General features: G+C 36.7%; 1 protein-coding gene across 7 annotated transcripts in view; it reads right to left on the reverse strand.

The window, feature by feature from the left end:
* The window catches only part of DCLK2 (doublecortin like kinase 2), an 84,700-nt gene that overhangs the window by 60,732 nt on the left and 9,783 nt on the right, over positions 1 to 14,185 (reverse strand). For all 7 annotated transcript variants that reach the window (XR_007905040.1, XR_007905039.1, XR_007905042.1 and 4 more), the window contains exon 2: positions 11,967 to 12,301. Coding sequence is in view for 3 of the 7 variants with exons in the window: in XM_051790929.1 (XP_051646889.1) it covers positions 11,967 to 12,301 (335 nt within the window). In the remaining 4 variants the exon portion in view is untranslated. The remainder of the gene's footprint in view (positions 1 to 11,966; positions 12,302 to 14,185) is intronic.

Genomic DNA, 14,185 nt, shown 5'->3' on the forward strand with positions numbered 1-14,185 from the left:
GGATCTATATCAATTCCCATGGGCTTTGAAGAGAAGGAAGAAACATAGAGATTACAACTGTGAAAAAGTTCTGGGAAAAGGAAAAGATTCCATTTAAAAGATAGCTCTGCTTCTAACTATCAACCAAACAAACCAGATGACAGGCATGTTTTGCCTCTAATGCAGATGTGATTCCAAGAGAATTTCACCATAAACTCTGCTACAGATGAGGGGGGAAAAAAAACCCCAAACCACAAACCACAAACCATATGAAAAGATTTGGAAGTCATTTCAGATATACGCTGCAAGTTTGGGAAGGGTGAAACACTGGGCACTCATATTCTGAAGAAATACCCAAAGACCTATTCTCACAGCTTTTCCATTGTCTAGAAAAACATGACTCAATGTGCACTGAGCATTTGTGTCCAAACACTTGAGAACAGCCAGAGCAGGTATGCATCTCATTTTCTTTAGTTTAACAGTTGACTTTTTAAATTCTAATTTATCTTTTGTAACCAGAAGAGCACACACAAACTATTTTCTACACGACAGCAACGGTTTCCATAGGAAAATACCACGGACTATTCCATTTCCTCTCGCTTTCTTTTGATAAAGAAACAATGCCCTCCACTCCCAGCCCTGTTGACAGGGCTAATGCAACGAAAGCCCTTTTATTACTTAGTTAAGAATCCTTATTTAAGCAACATGGATAGACTGAAGTTTTCAATTTCAGACAAGCATTTAGACACTGTCAGACTTGCATCTGCCTTGCAACAGATGAAGAAAGAAGGTCTAGGATGTGATACTGGGATGCTCCCCACAGTGTGAGCGTGAAGTAGGAATTTTGGAGGCCTAGCTATTAATAGGCTTGGAGTCCCTCATCATTCTGGAGGCCTGCTGGGTTCTGAGTTGATAAAAATCCTTGCGGTGTTTTTTACCACTAATATGCAAGCAGCAGAGTAGCTCTGCATACCTTGACTTAACAATACTTATACAAGGATCAAGGAGAAGCAAAGCAGAAAAAGAAATGCAGTTGGATGGCACTGGGCTCTGGTTGTTCTCTCTCCAATCAGAGGTACCTCAGTAAAAGTACAAATAGCTGGGAATCCACCCTTTATTCCTGTAATGTGTATGGGGAGTAAAAAGAATGAAAAACTCTTCACTAACAGTTCAGACATCCAACACAATTTCAGAAGGGTTTTTCGTCTCCCCTCACATGGAGATACTACTGAATATTGAGTTGATAAAGTACATCATTGTTCTACTTGTTCTCACTAGAAAACTGCATCCATTAAATTAGGTCGTCAGAGACTGAAGGGTTTCAGTGTTGTGATCTGGCCTTATAGACTATGTGGCTAATCATATTTTAATGGCTTTAACACTAGATGTGCTTTTTTCTTAAACAGCAATCAGACTGAGTTTTCAGACATACCCTTTCCCCATACTTAATAAGTTACACTCGTGTTTATCGCCAAAAACTCCATATGAATCTTATTTCTTACGAAGGACTGTGACAGAGACTTCTTGAAAGCCTCAGATAAGGTAGGGAAAGGTGCTAATCTCCTAATCATTTTAGAGGTACATAGTCTGTCAATGCTTCTGATAATTTTGTGCTCATGTCTTTTGATCTGTATTGAAACAAACAAAATATCTGGTGAGTCTTTTTTATTTCCATCAAAATACGTGTAGTGTCATTCATACTTCATTATCTAGGCCTTAAATGAAGACAAAAAACTTCCTAAAAAAAAAAGTTCATCCATCTAATCTGTGCGTCTCTTCATGCAGATTTTGGAAAAAAAATTATACACAATATTATGACCAGTGAATACTCCTAATATTAGCATTTATTATATATCTCCAATATATTAAGATACCTATATATGGAAGACAGAGTTACTGCAATGTAAATCCAGTTCCAAAATAGATGCTCAAAGAATAAAAACTTTCAAATCAAAATGATTATTGCCAAACTATGTGAGTAAGCCATGATAGTTATTTTGGAAATTGCATACAAATATCTATCCATAAGAAATAGTATCAAACATCTTCATCCTCCTACTAACTATAATACTGTTCTAAAATCTGAATATTCAGTGACATGTAGATGGGAAGGAAAAGAAGTTGTTGAGATATAAGTATCATAAATACACTTTTTAGAAGTCAAATATTTGAGAAATAGAAGATAGGAAAAAATAATGTGCAAAAGGCAAAGTGTGCTGTAAGAAATCAAAACATATTCATCAACATATTCAATCAAAACTTTGCATCTTGGACTGCACCTTCTCTCATGGACTTCTCGATAATGTGTGACAGAAGACAGCTATGAGGTTCTCACACATCCGATTACGTACGTCAGCCCAAGAGCAAGAGCAAATCCCTGTCAGGAAAAGGAAGATTAGTGCTTAAGCTAGAAGTGTGCTCTTAAGAAGGTGACAGACTTCAAGGACTGAGGTAACTCCCTGTCTACACCAACAGCCACTCTGATACTAAAACTGCAGGAAATAGCACTGTTGTGTACGAAAACCAAGGAGGACAAAAGACAGAGTTTTGTGAATGAGATTTCATCATTGGTTCATCATCCTCTTAGACTTCATGAGTTTACAGTATCAATTTTACTGTATTTACACTTTAAGTAAAAATATAAAGTAATATAGTCTAAAATTTACAAGTATATATTAAAATAAGTAATAGGAATATGCTCTAATACATAATTTTTTCCCACACTAATCTGTTGTAACAGACCTTGCATGGGTATCTGCAGAAGACAGATTTCCCTGCTCAACCCGCCAGGCTCCAGGGAAATGGAGAGAAAACTTTTCCCTTTGAGGTATAAATATCAGCCACAATGAGAACTGACCAGAATTCTTGGCTACCAGGAAACCTCACCGTGCCATGTTTCCTCTTATGCTCATATAAAGCCAATTGTGGCATATGAATTTTGTTTGCAGAGACTTCTTTTCGAGTCAGATGTCAAGTATACCAGTGTGTTCTCTTTGCAAATCAAGGCAGAACACTTTCCTATTTCCAAGACATTTCCAAATGTCTGCCTGTACAACCACATGAGCATATTCTAAGTGTCTGTATAATTGGGTCCCTTGCAAAATACAGGGAGAATAAGGCATGCTTATCTCCCATGCTTGAATCTCTCACATTCAGTTTTATTCATGTTAAATCAATCACACCCTTTATTTCTCTAAAAGATAAACTGCAAGTTTCCACATGCAAGAAAATGGCACCTTGAGAAAGAACTTACGAAGAGGATTCTGGCTGTTTGGTACTTTTTATGGTATAATCATTTTTATTTTTCTTAGTTAACTGGCCTTTTGTCCAATAATTTTATCCATAATTCCTTAAGTACTAACTGAGTTGAAAGTTGGAGATAAGATTGGCAAAGCCAAGAAATGCCAAAGCTACTAGCCCAAGAGTACAACTTCCCATCTAGTTTATGAGTTATGCTCTTTTCTTTTTGCTTTCTTCTGAAATATTTTTGTTTCTCTAAAAAGCCTTTCATGATTACAGAGATATGGTGTGTGCCACGTGTTAATAAACAAAACACCAAATAAATATGAACAAAATAAATATTTTGGGCACAGATTGCATATTTCCATAACAGAAAAAATGACTGTTGGCTCTGTGAACAAGAGAAGTGCTATAAGAACACTGACTTTCACTGCCTACACTGAGTTATCACTCCTTCCTATGTAAAGCTTACAAACTGCAAGCCATAAACAGGATCACTGTTCCATTTAAGTGCTGGGCAGCTCTTCCCTTTTAAAAGTTGGCTTGTGTTGCTCTTACTTCACTATTACTTCTAGAGTCTTCAGGGCTACTGTGTTTAAAGGTTCATTGCCCATTAATCAGTTAGCAACATTTTAAACATTAAAGATGAATAGTCTCTTTCCTCTCCCTGACAAACTGTTTCATGTTTCCTGCCATTAATTTATTATGGAAGAGAACATCATTTTTCTTAGTAACTGCTACAAATATAAAAGTTCACATTTTAAGATTTCAGTATTTTTGCCTCAGTAGACTTAAGAGACGCTGACAATCTGATTACAGTCAAGCAAGAAGCAGCTATAGATCCATCAACCTGACAACCTGGAGTACTAATCTTAAAACTAGAAAGTCTGCTTAAAGACTCCCTTATGAACAGGAATGGAGAAAATTCAACCCGGATAACTTTTCATATGTGATTGGTAAATAGCTTTAAGCTGTAACAGGCTTCTTAAAGAAAATTTGCATGTTGTAATGTTATATTATAACAACTGTTTACTGAGGTAACATAGGGTAATTTAATTACAGGAAAAAAATTTCCAAGATCTCAAAGTAATGAGGAACCTGTGACACAAATCCTAATCTGGCATATGACAGCTGCAGAACGAATTCAAAAGATTTTTACCAGACTAATTATCTGTTAATGGCCAGGCTCAGCGGGACGTAACAAATTCCCAAGGTTTAGTTTCCAAGTCATGTGATTCAATCTTTAGCATGGCAGATGGCAGACAATGATGGCATACCGCTCTTTTATTCCAAGAGCTACACACACCATTTCTGTAACCCATCACTGAAATTATTGTAATCATACATCAACAAAGATACGACGCTACCACTGGTGACACCACTATTTTTGCAGTGATTGTTTCCCACACTGTGCAGCATGTCATTTTTATTAAGTGCTGTCAGCTCTTGGTGTGCGCAGACAAAAATTGAAATCCCAGCAGGATTCATCCTCTCTATAGATCCACAAAGACTCCAGCAAGTTGGATGTCACTTTTAACAGGATACACATGCTTGCTGTTAGCTAAAATATTAGCAAATTTTTTCAGTTGCCATGGCCTAATTTAAAAGTGTTGACCTCACACCAGGGTCTGATTTTACATTCATTTTTAGAAAAACTCTATTATTTTAACATCACACTTCACCAACCTGTTAGTCTGATGACAATGGGTATTACTAATTACATATCTAAACCATACCTCACTGAAAAAGATTAAATTCACACCTAGTGGACACCAGCCATTAGATTCCCAGCAACATTACACCACATCCCTGAAGCTAGAATTATGCATCCCCATGGGAAGGAAAGAGATACGTTCTCTATTCTATCTGTACTGTACTCTGGGTTATTGATCTCCAGAAAGTAAGAATAAGACACAGGGGTTCCCCCGCTGTGACAAATTCTAAAGACCTTTGTTCCAGAGAGCCAATTTTTCCCGTGCTAGACTGTGGCTGTTTCACATGGCATGACCTTTATTTTTTGCATATGCAAGAGCTTTCTCAGCATTATTGCTCACTTCCAGTTTAATACACTCTCCTGAGATGACTCACTAGATATTCAAGGTTCTATTGCTTTTTTAATCCTTATTCTGTAGCATCTTAAGCATCATAATTTTGCTGCTTTGAAACGAAACTTATCATTTTGCATTTTATTTTTCCCTTAAAATTGTAATTGGACTGGTAATGGGATCCTCTGACAACTACAATAAAAATTGTAAATACTCTCTAGGCTAAACCATAAGCCCCACATTAACTGCCTGGGGCCCTGGCACCACTGTGTGTAATGAAAATGCTTTAGAAAGTATTCCATGACAAGATATGGATTTCTCTATTTTCATATTTTGGGTATTTTTCAGATTGCTGCCACTATGACAGGACAGGGTTAATTTCAGGTTAGTTTCAGATAAACACTTCCTTCCATAAATAACTACAGATGGGAACATCTCTATGTCCACAAACAGAGGCCAAAATTATCTCCACTACTTGAATATGCTATTTCCTCTTTTCTTCTAGCAATAAATAACCATGGCTTCCAGCTCCGAGCGTACCGACTGAAAGTCTGAACAAAAATACCACATAGCAGTGTCCATGGATGAATTAATTTCCTGCCATACAGACTTCCTCAAGATTGAAGCCACTTTAATTCCTTTGTTTTCAGTAAGACTTGCAAGATTTGTATCCCACACTGACTTAACGGAGCTGTTCTCTGAAATAATTCTATCCTCTAGCACAAGTCCAATCACGTTTCATATCAAACATGAGAAGAGGCTTGCTAGCACTAGGATAAAATTTACTCTAATTGTAAACCCTGCTGTTTGAATTCTATGGGATGTGCACACTTTAATATTAACAGGCATTCAGATTTTTGTTACTTTATCTCTAGCTTAAAAGCTCTTTCAAAGCAGTAGATGACCTTCAGTTACTGAAAACGCTCTAAACCAGTCCATTTTGAGAAACCTTAGAGACTTAGACTCCAGTTATGTGCTCAAAAAATAATCCCCAAAACCCCCCTCTTCATTACTCCTAATTTTACTGTGACTATTTACCACAGAGTTGCACAGGATCTGATCTTAACTGTAAGACTATTATTTCTTTTTCTACACATAGGGAAGACACAGAAGTAATTGCCTTATTGCTGCTAGGCTTTTTTCTTGTTCATTCAAAAAAAACCTGCTTGTTCATTATCTTTCCATAGTCTAAGCAATCCCATTTCCTTCAATCTTTATTCATATAACATGTTTTCTTAAATCTTTTTACTCATTTCTGAATTTTCCATGATAAAGCTGTGTCTGGCTGGTACCATTGCATTGAGTAGGACAGAGCAAAGTGGGCACTATGACTGTAAGTTCCATATGGATGCTGGCTTTCCTCTCCTATGCATGACCAATGACACCATTAATTCATCTTCACCTGTGATCCTTTACCAATTTCCTATCTGCATTTTTAATAACCAGTGAGTGTAAGATTACTCAACCTGCTTTATCCTACACTATTTCTGCATCTTGTCAAGACTATTCTAATCTTCTGCTGTCCAGGTTTCCTGTAGCTCATCTGTTTTGTGTGTTCTTGGTATTTATTAAGAATATCCTCCATTCCATCTTCCAAGTCATTTACAGACTGGTATAGACACACACTCATTGACCCCTACTCATATGAAATGCCGGTTTGGCAGTGAATCATCAATAATCACTCAAAACAACAGTATCCTAATGGTGCATTCAGCAAGTAGTGCATTTTCTGGACCATGCTTTCCTAGTTGACTGATGAGAAAAGACAGCATATCCAAAAGCTTACTTCAGATACAGGGAAGTAGCCACCATTGTTTCCTTCCCTTTGTCTCTCTTTTTAAAGACAATCTAAATACAACTTCTGGTTTTATTTCCACAATATGTTTTACTATTTGTCACACAGTAATAAGGAAAGACTTCTTGCCCACGAATGCCAACTTTCTGTGGGATCTGCAATGCAGAGATTCACTCTCTTTCCAGCTGTCACTGACATTCCTCTTCAACAATACATAAGCCTTTCTAAGAGTTGCGAGATATACAAGGGCTTAAGGATTTCTTTCCTTCATACTTGCAGATTAATGCAACATTTCAGCTTAAAATGGTATGCTAAATTTCAACAGAACTAGAACTGCAAAAAAAAGCTGGAGATTTCTATATTCTTGCAAAATTGCCTGAAGCAGAAATTCAAATCTGTGCGATTTCCAACGCATTTGTGCACTGCCTGCAGTACGTTTGAGCCTGAGGTGCAAGATAAAAACTGTTTTGGCTTTAGCAGGTTTCAACTACAAATAATGCCTGCTAACACTGAAGCAAGTTTCTATTACAGTTGTTTCTCAGCCTGCAATGAGATATCAATGGTGTAACAGGACAATTAAATGACATAAGATTAAATAAAAATAAAAAAGTACACTTAACTCCTAGAGCCGGGTTTCTTAAGGAACCTCCTCCTTCGGTAGGAGAGAAATGAACTAAAGGGAAATATTTGCTAAAAAAAACTTATTTAACTGCAATAAAATTATTTTTAAAAAATCATCTCATGCAATAGGACTTCACATACAAAACTGCAAAACTGAGAAAAAAACAAAATTCACATGTTCTAAAACTTGTCTCGGTACTAAACAGTCAGATCTCACTGAGATTAAGACTACAGCAAAAATACTGTATTAATGGAAATGTGCAGGTCTGAATGACTGAAGGCTATGTGCCAAAAGAACTCAATCAAGAATATGGGGAATAACTGTTATACTAATAAATGAAATCTCTCCTGCTCATCCCTTGTTTTGGTTTCTCCTCTCTATGATGGGCATGTTAACAGCAAAGCAAATACAAAATTCAGTGTACAGAAGTTATCCTCTCTACTAAGAAGTTTCAAATCTCCAAGTGGAAAATAAAAAAAATTACTGAGAGGAGAGCATGATGAGTCTGATAAATACATCCACACGTAGTATCTACTTTCTTCAGTTACCTATTTACTTTTATCAGCACTTTATAAAAAAAATCTCATTAACAGAAAATTGTGGAGCTTTTCATTTCAGAGACAGCCACCATCATACCTATAGCCCACCAAAAAAGACCTTCAAACAGGCTAATCTGTAGTGCATTCTCACTATTTTGGGAGTGGAGTACAGAAAAGGTGGCTCATCCACCTTTTCAATTCTGTTACGGATATTAATCCATCAAACTGCAACACAGTGCAAGCCTAAAGAGTGTGAAAATTTAATTTTCTATCATGTGTCAAATAACATGCTTCAGAGTTCTGCACGGTTTTTTGTCAGCTTCTAACAGGAAATCTCCCCTACCCCTCCCCCAGTATAATAAATGCTTTTAAACAACTAGTGCAGGTAATTTACCACTAAGTTGCCACTCCACACTTTGCAATGACTGAAGCTTGATACTTGTTTAGCAAGAAAGAAGCCCTTTGTTCTCTTCAGGGTTAACAAATGGTTAACTTCCCAACTGGAGAAGGTTCAGTCTCACTGTCCTTGCTTCACAGTAGGATAGTGACAGATTCCAGGAAAAATGCAGCCAAGTAAGGAAAACACTTTGGTCAAGCAAATATATTAGGCAAACCTCAATGTCAAAAGCACAAAGACAGGAATAGCAGAAGCCTGCACTGCAAAGTTAAAGCCTAGTTACTTTAATAGAAATATTTTTTCTCACACAGAAACCCTCAAAAAAGTCTTGGGAGGTAAAAAAAGTTGGTTCCTCAATAGCTTGAGAGCTAAAAGTCAGTGTTGCATCAACATAGTTAAAAAATAAATCTGTACTTGAGGCTACAAAGCACTATGTAACTAATAAGTTACAGCATATTGAAACTGAAGATAAAAGGAAACCTTGTAAATATTATAAAATCTTACAATTAAAAGCTAGATAATTGTCTGTCTTCACACACAATAATCAAGGAAAATATCCAATTCGGATGTTATTCTTTGTATCACTATTATCATCAAGATGTTGCTACAGTCAAGATTAATGAAGTCAGAAGGGTAAATAAAAACTATTTTGAGGACATCCTTTCTGTTGTACTGCTTAGAAAGACCTCTTCATAGATCACTGATTTCACCATCATTTCTTACTACACGTGTTAAATACTTCTACTGGAATACAAAATCACCCCATAAGTTAACAGAACAACACATTCCCTAATAAAAGGATATGAATTTTATACATGCATGTTTTAAACACCTGAATTTCAGGGCCAATTCCATATTAAACAGAAAATACAACCTAAATCTATTCACTACCAAAAAAAAAAAAAAAAAGTATTTCCACAGAGATAAAAACATGAAGGAGCAGGGAGAAGAAAAAAGTCAAACCCAGGAGAACACAAGAGCTACATTTATAGGAACATAGCCATTTACAAAATGCCTTTTTTTAATGGTTGCCTTTCAAGCTGTGCCAACACTACAACAAACATAAAAGATCTGCCTCCCTAGCACATTTAGAAGAATAAGCAATTACTACATTAGAGAAAATAGGCTCAGAAATTTCCACCAATTGGTAATTGGCAGCAAAGCAACTCTTTATGTGCCAAACCCCAAAAAGCCCTTGTGCACCAACCTCTACATATACCAGCAATGAACAAACAAATTAAAAAAAAACCCTATTGCCTCAAACTGGGGTCAGCCCTTCACTTTGGGGAAAAAGAAACAAACAAACAAAAAAACCCAGAACTCTCCATCTTCCTAGATATGCACTAGAAGGTTTTTTTGTAAGGGCGTTTAAAGCCATAAGTCTTCTCTCTGGGGCACTACATCTCATGACCACTCAAAACACGATTTCATTACGGTTGTGCAAGCAAAGGCTCCTTCCCAAAGTCTACAGTAAAGCAAAAGGCCCTTCTTCCACGTGGAAGGGAGGTCTCCACATTTATTCACTACTACTACTGCTGAAAATGTTTACACAGAGAGTCAGCTGTAAGGAATAGCTATTCACAGGCTGTTCTCAGTGAGAACTAGGGATTTCTCAATCCTGCTTGAGAACACTTCTACATCCGCAGTCCAAGCTGGATTATTGCCTTTACCAGAGAAAGGCAGAAGGAGGTACTGCAGCAATTAGGAATTTTATTTTGGAGCATAACCAGCGATTGGTCATCCTCACCATGGACTGAAGACAGTCATTATCTACCATGAGTGATGGTAACATGCAAGCAATGTATGTGAGATTTAATGTTGTTTTCATCAATGCAGATCAGTTAACTTCTACTGTATTAACAATGTAAAAGAAGAGGTGAATGTGAACTGAGTTTCCTTTCCTGACTAGTTTGAGAAGATTAAAAGCATCTTATCCAAGACAGTAACAGGACTTCATGGCCAGAAGAGACTAATTACTGCATAATAAATATCCTCAAAACCATTTTATTATGAATTAAATTAAACATGACTGTAAAACATTTCCCATGTTCCTAGGAAGGATTCTGTCTTATGAAGTAGCGTTAACAAACCTCATTTAAAATCAAACCTATTAAAAGAATTAAAGAGCACATTATAGTGCTGCCACCAAGTACTGAAATCAAAAGTCTCAGTGATGCACTTGCCTTGCTACATTTAATACCAAAATCCAGAAGTTATTCTTTTCATGTATTTAATTATAAGAAGTGTATCCAAGCACACAGAACATAACCAGTGACAGACCTCATATTGAGGTCATCTAAGTGCACTTGTTCTGCAATACATTTCCTAGCAACCTGCACCATAAAAAAGTGCTTTTTAAGCAGTCTGTGGGATTACAACCATTATAAAAACCTTGACAATAAAAATTCCTACATTTCTGAATACAACTGAAACTTCTACAAATAGTTCATGCAAATATACAGGCATGCAGGTGTACAGAAATACTTGTTGAATGAGCAGGGATACTAATATTTAGTCACCAGGATAATAGTCCAGGTACCCAATACCAAATGTGATCTACTTTGCAGCCTGTGTTGCTCTATTACTAAAATCACAATGCTGTCAGAGTTCCACATCAATGTCAAATAAAAATGTCGAGTATCAAAGTCCTGTTCCATGAAGGAGAGAGTCATTAACCTGACTGACCAACAACAAATGTATTCCTGACACTTGAAATTGGGGCAGCAGAACATTTTGTGGGTCACTCCTCTGTATTTCTCCAGGAGAATACTGACCTACCACATCATTAATCCTGGCAGCATGTTTTTGCAGCGGTAAAACTAAATGCAAAAAAGAAAGTTGTAGAGATGTCACCAGCCTTCCAGAATTATTAATTTCAGATAAAATTCTTGACCTTAGATCATGACAGTTACTGCTACTTGAGCAGCAATCTATGGAAGTGAAATGGAAGGAGGCATCAATATTTTTCTTCTACCAGTCAGCACTATGTCGTAGTCTGAAAACAGGACTCTGCTTCTGAGAACATATTTTAAAAAGTTTCCTTTCAAATGTTTCAAATAAATTGTATTACTAAAGTAACAGGTACTTTTTTTAGCAATGCGACAGGGTTAGCACAAAAATATTTTTTTTTACTTAGAATGTAAAGATCAACTTATTTTGCATTATATACAATTCTAACTTTGTTGTATATATTAATATTTTAACATAGTTTTTTAAGTTGATGTTTTCTAACGGTCCGTATTCAGAGTCAGGTTAAAGCATATACAGTAACAAGAATTCAAGTTATGAAAACAAAGCAGCTTAGATTAACTCACAGCTATTAGATAGTCACAGCAGTTTATTCTCCTACCTGCTTTCCGTCCAGTGTACAAAGTCTCTTGACTACACCCGAGTCTAACTTAATGGCTTCGGTGATGTCATTCAAGACCTGTTCAAAGGAGTGAGCAGTCTTCTTATTCAGCAGAATTCTCACAGCTTTACGTGGTTTTACTCCACTCCTAATAACAGTCACTAATTTGGGTTTAATGAAATCTTTGCTCTCCTTCACTTCACTCTTTGTGGATGTCAAAGATGTCAAGGATCGACTGGACCCAGTCCTTATGTTCACACACCAGTTCGGGTTGACGTTCTTGGTGTAATCAACTTTGCGATATGGTTCATTGGACGCACAGACATAACTTTCACCTGAAAAGGAGACGACATTTGCACAGTTTAAGGGGGTCTGCAACTACTTTTGTCAATCTGAAAACAAACAAACAAACAAAACCACCCAAATTTTTCCTGTATTTCAACTACAGGCCATTTTAAATGTAGGACTATAAATTATCAGAGCTTTCCACCCGAACAATACTCCCATAGAGTGGTTTTAACAGGTTGCAAAAGACCTCTAGTTAAGAAATAAAATAAAAAATAGTAAGGGGTAATGAGGAGGTTGAAGATATTTCACATTTCTTTTGGATTCTGAGTAATTTTGCAAGTGCTTAAATTACTTGAGTTAACAATACATGACATTAAGACCATTTTCCTATAGCAAATATGCAGATCCTTCTCTTTATGTTCCTCAGTCATATACTTCAAGATATGTACACACATATATATGTTTATCTTAAAAACAGCAACTTTTAACAGAATAAAATTCAAGCACCTCAAGATCCTTACCCTGAAAGACACATTAACCTACCAGGACTTACTGCCTTTCTACCAAAGATACACTGTTGAAATGTATTCACTTCAGGATTTTTTAGACCTACAAACACCTGTTGAGGCCACAAATTACTCTTTGAGCCTACAGGAGTATAATAGGACATCTGAATTTCCCTATTTTTAATTCCTTATCTAATTCAAAGTCTGCATTGCTGAAGTCATAAAAGGGAGGTCACAGGACAAAAAAAAAACATTATCACAGACTTGTAATGCACACCTTCATATCCAATTATTAGTGGCACCAGTCATGATGCAGACTTAGGAACTGGTTACTCTTCTCCATTTCTTGACATAATGCAAGGTTGGAAGATAATTTAAAAAAAAAAAGGAAAGAAAAGAAAAGGGCAGTTTTCAAACTGCTGCTTGTTGTTTACCATAACTCATCTGACAGCAGTATTCAAGATGTAAACCATGACAAAGAACAACTTTAAATCTGGGTTATTTATGTAAACCACATCCTCAGGATCTCACCAACTGACATCCCAAGACTTTCTCAAAGAGGGAGAGCTTTGCCAGAAGGATGAAAGGTTAAGCATTCCAAACTGACAGAATACACCACTCCTCCAGGCAGAAGAACTACCTATGTCTTAAAAAGCTAAGCCTGTTCTAAGATTAAAGTTACATGCTCAAGGTCACTGGTGGAACAAACCAAACTCACCTCTTACATACAGAGCAAGACAAGTCAAGAGTAAAGATACATCTACTGGACAGTATTGTATGACTCACAGAATGTATACCCATGTTTAGATACATACCAGAAAACTTTTAAACAGTATTTTTACTTTCTGAACTCTAGTTTGGAGAGCTGATTTGTCTTAGAAGTTGTATATCTTATTCTAAAAGCAAGATGCTAAACTACTTTCAAAGCCCTGAAGAATTACTGTGAGCTGAAAGACCTTCCTATTCCTTTTCCAATACTAATTACACTGCTTTCTAATTTATCTTGTATTTAGACCTTCTTGAAAGTCTGCTTGCTGTATTTGAAAGAACACAGACTACACTGAAGTCAAGTTAACAATGATTTTGTTTGGGAAAGTCTGGCAGCCAGTTGTGCCTCCAGAAACATCACTGGGACTGCACTCCACTGAGGCATTAAGAAAAAATTTGGTGTGAGGTTCTGTGGATGCCACTGCCTCGCCTGTATTCTTTCTCTTCGCTCATCCCCATCATTCCTCCTCATATTTGTAGATCAAGTGGTGCACAAAACAGAAACCAACAGGGGTAAAACCAGACTCCTCTTTCCCCAAAAAATTAGCCAAAAGAGAGTAGATGTTTTAAGCCCATAAACTCCTTGAATAGGAGCTGCATGCTGCATGCAAACTAGTACTAATTTACAAGTAGGGGGGGAAAAAAAACCCCAAGCTT

This window comes from Manacus candei, unplaced genomic scaffold (assembly GCF_025592945.1).
Source record: "Manacus candei isolate 608988 ecotype Guabito, Panama unplaced genomic scaffold, ASM2559294v1 h1tg000028l, whole genome shotgun sequence".
Lineage (NCBI taxonomy): Eukaryota > Metazoa > Chordata > Aves > Passeriformes > Pipridae > Manacus > Manacus candei.